The 14,912-nt window shown below is 39.9% G+C and overlaps 1 protein-coding gene across 8 annotated transcripts in view; it reads right to left on the bottom strand.

Moving 5' to 3' along the window:
* Positions 1-14,912, bottom strand: part of kaznb (kazrin, periplakin interacting protein b) — a 179,563-nt gene that overhangs the window by 101,405 nt on the left and 63,246 nt on the right. For 6 of the 8 annotated variants that reach the window (XR_007035390.1, XM_047347389.1, XM_047347380.1 and 3 more), the window contains exon 4: positions 1,031-1,238. Coding sequence is in view for 7 of the 8 variants with exons in the window: in XM_047347389.1 (XP_047203345.1) it covers positions 1,031-1,238 (208 nt within the window). In the remaining variant the exon portion in view is untranslated. Of the gene's footprint in view, positions 1-1,030; positions 1,646-1,687; positions 1,706-14,912 lie in introns of those variants that run through there. The other 2 variants (XM_047347382.1, XM_047347383.1) reach the window with 2 other exon arrangements.

Raw genomic sequence — 14,912 nt, 5'->3', positions numbered from 1 at the left:
TTCTGATAAAATGTGTCAGAATACAGAACATTACTATATGATGTGTCATGAAGTCTAGTTATAATCTTATGGCTAGTGGAAGTACTCTGTTAAAATAAAGTTGTAGTTCCTGTAAATCAGAAAGTATCGCAGAAAGGTCTAAATCATGTGCACAGCCACAACAACAACAACAACAACAAAAATGTCAAGCAGTTACTGAAGTATGATAGTGAGTTGCTGGAGGTTATCTCAGTATCTCAAACAACAAATATCTCAAACAAGTTTAACAAATTTAAAGCAGAAAGCAGCCAGAGACAGTCAGCCCAATAATTCTTCAGCAAACAAATCCTTCCAGATGAAAATTCAATAAACATTTCGGTACAGTCATTGTATTTTGTTCTTTTGGATAAAACGCATGCTAAGAAGATAAGAAAATCTTGTATTTCAGACAATGATTTATTAAAACTAGTATGAATCATTGTTGAAGGCAAGATATCAGATACAGAGAAGAAACTAGAATCTGTTAAGAAACACAAACTTGTTTGAAAAAATGCAATGTACAGAAAAAAACTTGAACGATACATTTATAACACTCTTTGTTTTCTCAGCTCCACCTATTTTAAATCATTCATGGTTGTTTACAACTAAATGACAATGCCATGGTGTTACCAGCCTCCTGCTTAGATACTGACATCCACTTTCTGTGCCAAAAGCATGATTTCTCTTTACAGACCCGTTGCCAAACTTGAGCAATGAGTTGGACATGGAGATCTGGAGGGAGGAAAGCCCCAGAAGAGCCCAGCTGCTGCCTGGGAAACCAAACTCTGACTGACTCCAGCCCACGCTCTCTAACCCCAACCCCTCCTGTCTAATAACAACATTGAGCCTGCCTCTTGCCCTCCTTTCCTTTTCCACTGTCATGTCCATGCTGAGTTTAAGGGAAAATGAATCAACTGAGGAAAAGTGGTGAAAAATTCTCCACATATGTTCATGTTCTCACTGCCACAACATGCATGTACAAGCGTTCTAGTTGCTGTGTTGTGACACTCACCCCTGTAGCGGAGGCTGTCTTCGTGGTGGTTGTGCTGGAGGTGGTTTTCCAGCGCAGGGGGGCTGCTGGCTCCCAGCTCTGCCAGTTTGCGGCTGGTTGCGGAGAGCTCAGATCGGAGGTTGGTCACTTCTTGACTTGCAGACTGGATGGCCCCATCGATCCTCTGTGCCAGCTGCTTGTTGTCTTCCATCATTTTAAGGATTTTCCCCTGAGGAGCAAATCCACACAGAGTAGCATGGTGTCAGCAGGAGCATTACACGGGGTGAAGCTGACACCCTCTTCTCATCCACCAACACCTCCTCTTCCCACTCCACCTGCACTTCTTTTCTTAATGTTTACTTTGCACATAAAAAAACATACTAAGGTCCTTCCTCTCAGCTGGACTGAGCTGTGGGTAGAGAATCTCTACCTGTTAGTGCATAAAAGAACAACGTCTAGAGTGACAGAGAGAGCATGTGCTTGAAGAGGGCAACGGAGGAAGAAAAGGACAGAGCACGGGAGAAGGAGAAGAAGACGAAGGAGGAGGAGAGGAGATGTAGCCCAGCAGGCGGAGGGAAGGCGAACATTCCCGCCGTGCAGAATGTGCTGTGAGCAGCTGCTCTCTGAGAGGACCCTGCACACAACGAGATGACATGCACCCTTTTAAATGGACTGTACCATGTGGTGGGGGGACGGGGGGTAGCTCTCCAGCAACTCTCCAACTACACCGTATGCTGCAAATTCCACACCCTGCAGAGCCTGTAATGAGTAAACAGTTGAGTCTGTAGTGGAGGAAAAAGTACAGATTGTTTCTCTCTACTTCTTTTTCTCTCTGTGCTGCTACATTCAAAGCTTGGTAGCAGTATTAAACCTTTTGACAAGTGCTTGTAAAGCCCTCTGTACCTTTTCACATGTGCTCCCACTTTACCCTTCCTCCCCTCTCACTCACACGCCTGCTTGTCTTTTTGTCTCTACTTCCCCTCCTTTTTCTTTCTATTATACATCCATCTCTTTGTCCTGGGAAAGCTCACCCCCACATCGGTGGGAGGGGAAGGGGGCTGGCACAAGGCACCCAAGGGGAAAGCATTTCAACACACAGCAAACTTAAGGAAAGGACAGAGGCTCAGCTCCATAAAGGGGGAAATACAAAAAGAAGAGGCCTCAAGAATTACAATCAAGCCAAGAACGGCGAGAACATAGAAGAGTTTTCCTCCTTTGATCAAAAACAATTGGAGGGATTATTTTCCATCTTATCTGTGGGCTTAGAAAACAAACACCACAGCCTTCAGTCCTTATCTTTATTGTTATAAAGGTCCAGCACACATACAAAAGGCTACATTGGTGGCGTATACTGCTTGTCTTATCTCAAAACATCCTTAAATACTGCTGAGCCGTCACAATTTCAAATCTACATTTGACATTTTCATTTCCTCCTCCTCCGAAGAAAAACAGATTGGGGCTGCGGTGAGAAGCTGATGCGGATGAGTGACCCATCAGTCAAGTCCTGTGATCCTCAGCTCAGGTGATAACAGCACAGGGTTAATATTTACACGGCATCCAATGATGGAGCCTGAAAGAAGGGTACCACACGTTTAATACACGTAGAACAAAGATACATATGACTGTTTGGAAATGCTGGAAAAATGGACAATCAAAAGGAAGGGGGCCCCCCATCACTCTTATTATTATAAGATATTTAAAACTACAGTGGGTAAGCTAGAAGGGGTTAAACTGTCAACTGAATGCTGGTCATTAAAACAAATAGTATGACTAAGTAAATGCTGTTAATTAATATCAGACTCTCATTCTTGTGTTCCTCTATAAAGAGCACAACAACTCAAAAGTATTGGTATGTGCAAAAAACAATACTCATGTACACAGTGCTCTCTATGTTCATTGACAACATTGGTAAAAATGTGCTTTAGGTCATCTGAAGGAAATAAAAGATCTACCCTGTTTAATGGGTCAGCACTAGGGTTTCTTACCGGACCTACCCAAAATATCTCACACAGAGGGCATCCTGACTGTCTCCTGAAGAGAGAACCTGAGCCGTATTAAATGATCCCTATCCTGCCCGTCATCCATTCAGCGGAAGCTAATTTCTGCTGCATGTATCTACAAGATTATCTAGTTCTTTCAGTCTTTCATGAGCTGCTTTATTTTTCAGGGGGATTGGCTGCCCGTAGCAATATTGTCAAGGGAACAGTTTGGCACAGGTAGGCCCTTCATCAGCAAATCTGTCCTGAGTGAAGGACCAAGTGTATTCAGGACAACATGAGGGATCAAGCAAGTTTGTCTTTAAAGGACACATTTGCTCTTTTTCAACAAACTACCTCGAGTGCTAAACAAAGGTTGGTGCTAAAGCAATTTCTTAACTGCTATGAACAGTTTTTTCTACACAGTAAAACAGACACAAAAATGCTATTAAATTACTAAAAATCTTTCTTCCAGAAATTTAATCTCAGTTGGATACATTCTCAGTTTCTATACATGATCACAGTGCAGAGAGGCACTTTATCAACGCAGGCATTTTCTCATAAGTACAGATTATCATTATTGTCTTTCTATGTTGTAAATGCAGTTCTAAATGAAGTTTTGTGTTTGAATGCTTTTTACAATGGCAACTGGAATATCCAACATTTGTTTGGTGTTTATGACCAGCACAACAAATAGCAATTACACATGCAGTTTCAAGCAGGGCTAATGAATGCAGTTTCTGGTTAAAAATTATTTTGCAAGCAGTGTTTATAAATTTATTTGGAAACACTGATTGCGGAAATACAGTAGCTGTACGGAGCCCATTCATCCACATTGTCAATGTGAGCTGTCACTGCAAAAAGATGTATGAATATTACCAGCCTAGATTGTGAATGCAGTTCTAAAGAACATTTAGTGATTTGATGCTTTTAATAATGCTAACGGTGGTATCTGGTTTCTTATTGGTACTTATGAAAAGCCCAGCAAACAGGAGCACTTTCAAGCAACACTGTTTATGTTTATAAATTAATTTGCAAACATTGTTTTAAAAAATTGGTAAAAGCAGCAATTGTGAAATTAGCTTTGTGCAGCGTATATTCTGCCATTAACCTTTTGATTTTTTTTTTTTTTTTTAACTAAAGCTAAAGCTGAGAATTGGTAAAATCTCTTAATAGTACCAGTTCAAGAGATACATGCTGTTCTAAATGACATTTGGTATTTTAAATGCTTCTTACAATGTCAGCTGTAACTATCAATTTCCGATCTTTTCTTGCAAACAGCACAGCAAATAGCAGTTAGATGTGATGTTTCAAGCAACATTTCTAAGTACTGTTTATGTTTATAATTTAAGTTGCAAAGAGTTTTTAAAATATTTATAGAAAACAGCTATTGTGAAAGCAGTCTAATGTGGTCCGTCAACCTGCATTTCCTACGGTCCTGTTAAAAGTAACAGGATGAGGATGACAGACAATGAGGCCTTGTGATTCCTGTTGTAATTCACCTTTTTATTAATGTTAAAGATCATTACTTATGTTATAAATGCTGTTCTAACTGATGTTTGGTGTTCTAAATTATATTTTTCAAGGCCAACCATATTTCCATTGTCTAGCACTTATAAACAACACAAAGAACAGGAGTTACTCACATGGATTTCAAGCCGGATTTAGAAAAGCAATTTATAATATTTAAGTGGTCCATTGGCAAACATTTACTACCTGAGTGGTTGCATTATAACACCAGAAATATGATAATTTATTTATTGTTATTTAGGGTCTCAAGAATCTGACGCCTTTCTGGTCTTTGGCTGAAAGGCATGGTAACACTCTGGACAGTTCATTGGTCAATCATAGGGCAAACACTTACGACAAACTATTACACCCACATAGGGAGAACATGCAACAGGTCCCAGTATGATTTAAACCAATGACCTTCTTGCAGCAAGGCAACAATGCTCACAACAGCACTACGCCAAAACATTTTTAAACACTGTTTAGCTGAGGGTGCCTTGAACCAAATGATGAATATGTTTATAGTAATAGTCCAGTAAATTGTGGGCACTACTGTAACATTGGATTTTGATGGGTGCTGGACTTTTTGCTCCTTTGCCATTTCTTACCTTTTTAATTCTGGCACCATTTCATACCTAAAAATGTCTGGAAGGAAAGCTGACATTTATAGTAGAAGGTTTCAAACCTACCACCTTCCAGGAAGATGTTCTAGACACACTTGGACATCTGATGAATTAAAGTCATTCTTTATTTTCTACACAGCATTGTAACCATGGCTCAGAGGGAAGAGTAGTCGTCTAGAAATTCCACATGTTTTGGTTTCGATTCCAGTTTCCTCCTGTCACACGTCGATGTGCCCCTGGGAGAGGCCAAGTTCCCTACCGATCTGAATATCGGTGTATGAATGTGTGCGTGTTTGTGAGTGTGAATGGGTGAATGTGCTTTGAGTGGTTGGTATGACTAGAAAATCCATATAGAAATTCAGTTTATTTACTCATAGTCTACTGTAAGGAAGTGTGTTAATATTACTACAATAAATACTATCTATCTGCACAGACAACTGTGGCTCTGTAGGAAGATTAGTTGTCTTGCAATCAGAAGGTTGTGGGTTCCAGCTTCCTCCTGCCATATGTCGATGTGCCCCTGGGCAAGGCACTTAACCTCAAGTTGACTACCGATCTGCATATCGTGTATGAATGTGTGAGCGTTAGTGAGTGCAATTGGGTGAATGTGGCTCTAGTGTAAAGCGCTTTGAGCGGTCTGTATGACTGAAAAAGCGCTATATAAGTTCAGTCCATTTACTTATAGGTATTTTGGTTTGATCAGGGGTCATAATAGTGTAATACAAAAAGTTTATGATGTACAACTGATGTAAATTACATGAGATATGAGTATTTATGACCAATTATCTACTTAATTGATTAAAATACTTAACTACAATAAAAAATAAACAGAAAAGTCAATAGTTTAAAGACATGGGTAGAAAATGGAAGTAGGAAGGAATAAAGGCATGAAATGTAGAGGTATGACTTGAAGCTGTTTTTGATGCATTGTTGTTCAAAATCAATCAAAAAACAGTGCTAAACAAGCACTGCCTATGAATTAGGACTGAAGCCAGTTCTGTGGAAAAAAACAACCAGTGTCACCTTTTTGCTACCAGGGCCTAATGCAGTGGCATGTCAGTAAGCACCTGGTAGACAGATCTCTATTCACAGGGAGGCTGGCTCAGAATCAAAGAGTTGTGTAGGGCGTTGTCAGAATATTTAATCCAAAGTCAAAGACATGAATTTGCAGGCATTCATAGGGGAAAAACGAAGAGATCACGAATGCAACAGGGCGTATCTCTAATACAGCTTTCATTGCAGTATATCCAGTGGTTGTTGAGTGTATTTTACACCCAACATGTGGACTGACCAGTAATACCATCCATACACTCACAACAGCATTTAAAGATGGGTTGTAACAAGATTATATGAGCTAGTTGTACAGATTTTACCAGTAGTGTTTCTTTTTCATAAATATCATAGCTTTTCTTTCCTATCCTCTTCCTCTAGTATATTTATAGTATATATCTATGTTCACTGTCTGTCTGTATGTTTTCAGTTTGTTTATCATCCATTTCCACACATGACAGTTATTGCTTTTAACAGAGGAACTGTCATGTTTGATCGCATGTTAGCAGATTATTATCACTGTCTAGACAGTGATATTCCTGCGGGGTGACATTCCTGCCCCCGAATGTTACCCCGCCCGTGATTTATAGTTGATTGGCAAAGTAAAATTGCACCATAGCAACACAAAGAGCAGGATAAATGCTTCTGGACACAAAAAGGGCATTAATTTTCTGAATAATGTAACATCTTTCTTATATGAAGCCTCAACCCCAGCCTGGTTTCAGCCTCATAAGATGGGTGTTCCAGATGCTCAACCTTGGAATGTAAGGAAATGAATAATTTATGGGTCAAGGGTCACAGTTATGTCCCAGATGCACATCAATAACTGCACAAATACTTTGAGGCCACATAATTGTGCCGCGTCCAAAACAAACAAAATCTCTCTGTGTGTCTCCAAAAGCCGTGCAGAAAGTATGTACGGCCTTAGCAGAAACATTAGGCCGTGCCAGTGCTCAGCTGAAGCTTGACAGGCCGGTTTTAACGTAGCTGTTTGGGGTCTCAGTTTGTACATTAGTTTGATGCTGTTAATGGGAAGTTTAATTAAGTGTGCTGTGGGTGTGCAGTTAAAAAGAGGTATTGAAAAACAGTCGCCATGACCATCTCTCTGGGTTAATTGAATATCGACTAATCCTCCACAGATGGGAATGTTCTCCGTTTTATCCCAATAACAAAGTGATATACGGTTGCCCTCAACAATATATACTAGTCTTTGCCGCACTCCAAACTACTGATGCTCATCAAACCCAATGAAAAAGTAAAAGGCTGATGGACCAGATACACAAAAAGAGAAATGTATTATTCCAAAAATATATCTTAATTTTACGTTTATGACTACATGCACTATTGAGCCTTGAAGGAAATATTTTATGTGTTTATTGGAATAATTCCTATTAAAGTGATGAGTAAAATCATTAAAATCGTTTACACTGGTTGTGATGTTGTAAAGAAACGCCTTTTCACAATACATGTTGGCACAAAGTACACTAAAGGTTTTAAATCATCAAGACGACCCCAGATCAGTGGGGAAATTCCTATTTCTCCCACTTCCAGTATCAAGAAAGAATGGCTGAAAGATTTAATCTGATTAAGTGGTCAGTTCCTTCTGTCTATGAAAACGACGGACGCAGCAAAGCAGTAAGCTGCAAATAACGCTAAAATGACAACAAACTTTATTTTAGACATGAATTTATTGTGTTGATATAACATCTAAGCCAATGTTTCGATAACCATAGTCTTCTGCTTATGTTACTGCTGTGTGCTCGCTGTTTGGTGCAGAAAAATGTGTTGTAACCTCTCTTTGTAAATATGTTACATAAAGTTATATAAAGTATTGAGAGAAATTTGAATTGTTCCCACTGTTCCTGAATGTTTCACATGTTAAAATTTAGTCCATAAAGGGTTCCTGTTGAACCAACTTTATACCCGCCTTTTTAAAGTTACATTCAAATGAATCTTTAAAAATGTCTAAGAGTCTACCAGATGACAAAGTACAGACTGAATTTAGTGGTTGAATTTTAACAGATATTATTTTAGCAGCGAATATAGTAAGTTTACAATCTGTACAAACATTAAATCCTAAATCTCACCTGAATTAATCTGACTACTTTGAACAATCAAAGGCCCTCAAATTGCAGCAATTTGTTGACCTGTACAATCGTAGTATCTTTGCAAGTACTTGGAAAAATAAATAAATCTGCAACAACTTAGTATTCCTGAGGAGTCCTATTTTACCACGTAACAATGTTTATCCATGTTTTTTTTGTTTTTTGTTTTTATAAATTAGCATATCTGGTTCTTTAGCTGCTAAATGTGCTATATTGTCATGGTTTTGGCGATTCAATATTAGTTTTTCCTTTTGAATGATAAAACAGATGTTACCATTAGAAGTAAAAAGGCAATATTAAAAACGATGACAGTAAGCCACAATGGTAAAACAGATGAAGGGCTCTGAGGGTGGAAAACCTCAGAACTAAAGAGAGCCACAAAGTTTGGGTATAATTCCCTTTTGGCTCAAAGTTATTCAATACTTTGTTGATGTAGAGCACATTAATCTTTACTTGCTTTACAGTTTTTCAGGGCTTTTTAGGGTCTGTGGTAACAAAGGGGACTTAATCATAACATAATATATGTTTTCAAGAATTTAAAGGTTTCTGTTACTCAGGTTGTCTTGATAAAACTGACAAATAAAAGCTCTGTTATGCAAATCGTTGTTTATTATGAAGTTGTGTGTAAAATAGTGCTTATTGTTCATTTCTTTTTTAGGTGGTTACAGGCCTGTAAGCAACGGTGAATGATGAGAACGATAAAAATTCCTTTCTCAGAATGAAACCAGAGAACCTCTCATGAGGGCATTTTGTTTTGTTTATACATTCCAGATAGGAATGAATGTACGTCTCAACCTCTTCATGGAGCTGCTCTGAAGCTACAATTTCACTGACAGCAACTCTGACCTTTTGAATTTTAGAACGCCAAAATAAAGTTCCAGGACATTTCATTCTGGAAAAAAAGGGTTTGCCTGTAACACCAAGCTGCTAGCAGTAAAGACTACAAAGGTTTTCATTTGTTGATTTTGGGACATGTTAATTGGCATTGCATTTAGGGGTCAGCCGTGCGAGTGTGATGGAGATGGAGAAGCAGAGCCAGAGAAAGAACGGTGGATAAATAGGAAAGTGCTCCATGCAGAGGATAAGAGGTATCATTTGAGTGAGTGTGTCCATCTCAGAGTTGGAAAAGATCAGGTCTTCTCTTTGCTATTACTTTTGCATGTTATTTGCCAGTACTTCTCTCAAACAACACACTCAAGAGGAAATTGCTTTTTCTTCACCGCTTTGATTGCATCACCAGTTTTCCACAGTAGTATAGAAAAAGAGGCCCTAACTCAATATTTTTTACACTGAAAATTTTTATTCTGTTTCACAGTATAACATTAAATTACAAAAAAAAAAACAGTGCATCTGTAAGTGGTAAAAAATAAAATTGTATATTAAATGCAAATGCAAATCAAGGACAGTCTAAACAAAGCAAGAGAATAGCGAGCCATTCTATCAGAACTGCTGCAGTTGGATTTTTCTTTTAAATTGTTTCCTATTTCCTATTGTTGCTTTTCTCCTACTCGTACTCCTACTCGTCTTCTTCTGTGTTGTCGTCTTCCGCTTCATCCGGGAGGCGCGGGGCAGCAGACTCAGTAGAGACACCCAGACATCCCTCTCCCCAGACACCTCCTTCAGCTCCTCCGGGGGGAGCCCAAGGCGTTCCCAGGTCAGCCGAGAGACATAGTCCCCCCAGCGTGTCCTGGGCTGTGCCCTGGGCCTCCTCCTGGTGGAACGTGCCTGGAACACCTTTCCCGTAGATGCCCGAGCCCGAGCCCCTCCTTGATCAGCCACCTGAACGGGGTGGAGGGGTTTGAGTGCTCAAATGATCCTAGAGACTATGTTGTATTTGGCTTAAATGCCCCTGGTAGGGTTTCCCATGGCAAACAGGCTCTAGGTAATGGGTCAGACAAAGAGCGGTTTAAGACGCCTTCATGAGGACCCGAAAATCAAGGCACGTGGCATCGCCCAGTACGGCGGAGCCGGGGTCTCACCCTAGAGCCAGGCCTCGTCGGAGAGCACCTGGGGGCTGGGTTGCTTCTCGCGGGACCCGGCTGGGCCAAGCCTGAACGAGATACTCGAGGCCATCCCCCAGTTGGCCCAACCCCTTGCAGGGTGAACCATGAGGGACCGGTGCAAAGAGGATCGGGCAGCGGACGAAGGTGGAGACCTTGGCGGCCCGATCTCCTGATGCTTGTTGCTTTTCTATGCCTCTCAAAACAAAGGTTGCTACCTTGTGTCACTGTCAGGAGATACCAAAAGAGCAGATTGCTTCAGTCAGTCATTTTCTATCGCTTATTCCATAGTGGGTCGTGGGGGCAAGAGGCGGGGTACACCCTGGACAGGTCACCAGTCCATTGCAGGGCAACACACAAACAACCATGCACAAACTCATTCACACAATTTCATGCAAATTAGAGAGACCAATTAACCTAACAGGCATCTCTTTGGACTGTGGGAGGAAGCCGGAGTACCCAGTAAGAACCCACGCATGCATAGGGAGAACATGCAAACTCCATGCAGACCTCCCGACCGGGAATCGAACCCAAGACCTTCTTTCTTGCTTCTTGCTGCAACAGTGCTATCAACTGCGCCACCGTGAAGTCCCAGGGTGCTTCATTTAGTGCGTGGGTTCTCACCGGGTACTCCGGCTTCCTCCCACAGTCCAAAGACATGCCTGTTAGGTTAATTGGTCTCTCTAAATTGCCCTTAGGTGTATGAATGAGTGTGTGTGGTTGTTTGTGTTTTGCCCTGCAATGGACTGGCAACCTGTTCAGGGTGTACCCCGCCTCTCGCCCATAGACTGCTGGAGATAGGCACCAGCTCCCCCGTGACCCACTATGGAAGAAGCGGTAGAAAATGACTGACTGTATATATATAAAATTTTCACCAACCAGTGTTAGGTAAAATAATAATCAAAAATCGAGGCATATTTTTTCACTTTTGCACCCCTTATGCAGTCCTGTGCATAAACTTGTTAAAAGAGCTCAATTGTCCAAGAACTTCAAACTGAAGGATGCTGTTTTTACCTGGTGAACCTGAGTTGAGCACAGCTCATCATTCAATGACGCTCTATTTGTGTAAGGACAAAAGATTCACCCTATGGTTTTCAGAGGCTAACTTTGGAACAACATTTCGCTTCAAGGTGAGCTTGGTGGTGGCTGTGTGTGTGTGTATGTGTGTGTGTGTGTTTGTGTGCCCAAGTACATGAGCACACAGAAGAGAGAGGAGGTTTAGATGATGAGCAGATGGTCAATTGGTGTCTTTGTGAGGATCTGACTTATAATGCATGCTGCTCCCTTTGGTTTGGACCATAATGATTTCGGCTTTGCTTTAACAGTTCATGCCCCAGCCACCAAAACGTATAGCTTAAACTGACTTTTTTTGCACCCGAATTTCATTATTTATGGGCAGAAGGTGCAGCAGAGGAAGACAATCTGTTTCATTTTTTTCTCAGACCTAGTACAGATAAGTATAGGCAAAACAACAGTGAAGATATTGTCTTTAATTTTCACGATTGAAGGTTTTTTTTTCAGCTAATATGCTAAAGCGGAATCAAAATCTTATTAAAAAAGAACATTGTGGTGTTTTGACGCCCTTATGTTGAAAATTATGTCTGACGGAAATGACCAACTTCAAAACAACTTCAGCTTTCAGTATATGACAGTTTTTTCTGTATTACTGTATGTTTTTGACAGTGTAATAACAGTTTAACTGGCAAAACAAAAGACTTATGTCAAATCCCATCTCCACTCACAGGATAAACGGGTTAAAAGAACAACTTTTCCATCTGAAGTTTTCCAAGTTTACTCTCTGAAGACAAAAACATTAACATTTGTGAATGACAGCAGCTGTTTTGGCAATATAGTCATTATAAAATACATTTCATACAACCAAAGACAACAGGAGAAAATAAAACAGATTTATAACCGATTACTAATGCTAGGTGATGACATATTCAGTACGCTAATTGGTGAATGACATTCTGATGTACATGTTTATGTTCAAATGGTAAATGGACTGCACTTATATAGCGCCTTATCAAATCCCCAGAGACCACAAAGCGCTTTACACTACAATCAGTCATCCACTCATTTCTACACACATTCACACACTGACAGAGGTGAGGCTGCCATACAATCGGCACCACCGAACCTTCAAGCCCTAGGACACAACAACTGAAAGCGATAGAGCGGAGATTTGAACCAGCAACCCACCGGTTATAGGACAAACTTCTACCACTGCTGCCACCGTCACCGAAATACGGTAAATGAAAGAGAACTTGTTTATGTTGGAGCCATGAACTTAGTTCAAAATGTTTAAGTGGTGAACTATGTACATAAATTTACTAATTCTGATCTGGTTGAACTTAATTTAGAAAAGTTTAGAAAAGTTATTAAGGAAGAACTGGCAAAGTGTGTTTTTTTTTTTGTTGTTTTTTTTTTTGTGGCTAAAGACAAAACAAAACTGGCTGAAAGAAAAAAATGCAAATTGCTGCCATCTGCTTGTCCTGATAGGTGGGATTGCTCCTGGATGCCTTTTGTGCAAATTGTTTTTTGAATCCGGTGCTGAAATGATACAAATAGAAGAAACAAAATAGATTACACTGCTTCATGAGTCCCCAACTACTTTTACTCTCAAAATACTCTGTAAGCATGTGGATGACTGGGGCTTCAGAAATGTCTAATTTGCAATAGTTTAAGTGTAGGCAGGGCCTGAGACATGAATGGGCAGTCCACAGAGGGTGCTGTTTGATATTTACAAACATATGTTTAGCGAAACAGTAAAACCTCTTTTGAAGCAATGCAGCATAAAAAGATCATCAAGCATTCATTGCACATGTGACAGTAAAGAAACACAAACAGCTGAGCTTCTGTCACACACAGTTTGTCGCTTTGAGAGCTCACACATTGCACAGACTTACCAGCTGGAAATGCCACAGTTGGTGGAAAAAATGGCATTCATCTGCGCTAGTCAATGAAGTGCAAGAGCCGTTGGTCTGAAGTGTGAAAATACAAGGACAGCAGGCCATTGATTGAGTAAAGTATAAACAGCAGGGAACGGAAATTCAACTTTTTCTTTATAAACTTCCCAATAAGCTTTTACTTCTTCTCTGTCACTTTCTGTCTTTCTGTAAGATGCCTGCTCCACACTCCTCTGAGGGGTTTCTTAGAAAGGGGCTCCATAGTTTATGGTGCAGAAAGTATGAAAATGTGGAAATTGCTTCTTATTTTATGACACAACAACCAGTATTAATGGATGTCATTGTAATGTGTCCCTCAAGGCGACATGCTCAAACGGACTTGGTACCTGTTAGAACTTGCTGCTGCCAGGTGGAGGTGAAGGCAGAAATATGTGGAACAACCAGAAATGTAGGAAACTGTTATTTGTGTTTTCACTGTAGTTGTTTTGCATTGATTAGCAGAGGAAAACCATAAGTGAGAGGAGAATTTTCTTTTGTTGAGCCCTGAAAAACAATTTTGTCTCGTTTAGTTTTAGTTAATGCTCTATGCTCTGGACTCTTTAAGGTAATGTCTGAGTGATACGCCAACCAGAGCATCGTTGTTGAGGGACAACATGCTGTCTATCTCCTTGCATGAATCCACACTAGTCTGTTTCCATCATCCCTGCACTCATAACCCTTAACTTAGAAAAGAATCAGAGTATCAACCATGCATTAGCTTGACTCTAAATTTCACTTTGCAATCCTATCTTTTGCTTAGCTTTGTTTAAATTCTTCTTTTATACTTGTCTAATTTTTCTTTCCACAGCTGCTTGTTTCAGTTTCACATTACAGCATTTTTTTCTGTGGCTCTGCCTTTATGGTTGGTAATTTGCATCTCACTTGGAATGTAAAAAGGGTGTGGAAACAATTATGTTCTAATTTTAGTTCAGCATTTTACAAATCAATTATGATTGACAAGATCACCTTAGAACCATCGTTGTTTTCTGAGTAAAATTATCATCCAGCAAAAAACTCTTTATTGGATTTTAAAAAACAACAATTGGGTGGACAAAATTGAATTCCTTGTCAGTTTTCTCTTTTCTAAAAATGGTCAAGATCATACATACATGCTCAAACATACACATATACATACACCTCCACCAATATTTGATTAAATATTCATCAGTAAGTTGCATAGGAAACACATAGGGGATAGTACTTTGTCTGTTTTTACTGTAGGGAGAGGAGAGAAGAAGAAAAGGGATGAGTCCTGGTTTATTAGGGGCTCAACAAGGACTAGTTGAGCCCCTAGTAGCCTAATGAGCCGTGTTAATCTTACTGTTGGCTGTTGTCAGTATTACTGTTGATAATAAGAGCTCCTGTATTACCTATAGTAGGCAGTTACTTTAGTGTTAAGAGAATATTTCAGGATTTCTGTTAAAATACAGAGCGCCTGATAATCCTGATGCCCCAGTAGACTAACAGAAAAAGAAGGATTGCATTTTTTAATCCCAGCAATCCTAATGGTTGGTTACAATCCACTTGGCTGGGATTTGTTCATCTTAAATTCCCATTTGTGATTAATTAAAGTGACAGTCGCTAGAATTAACAGTATTTAATACATTTTCGTAGCAATCGACTAGCTCCTGGCATAGTTCTGGCTGAATTTTATTATCAGAAATGGGAGAGATGTTATTTGTATTTGCTGCT

This window comes from Girardinichthys multiradiatus, chromosome 20, assembly GCF_021462225.1.
Source record: "Girardinichthys multiradiatus isolate DD_20200921_A chromosome 20, DD_fGirMul_XY1, whole genome shotgun sequence".
Lineage (NCBI taxonomy): Eukaryota > Metazoa > Chordata > Actinopteri > Cyprinodontiformes > Goodeidae > Girardinichthys > Girardinichthys multiradiatus.
Note: the sequence above shows the minus strand (reverse complement) of the source record. Positions and strands in the feature narration are given on the sequence as shown.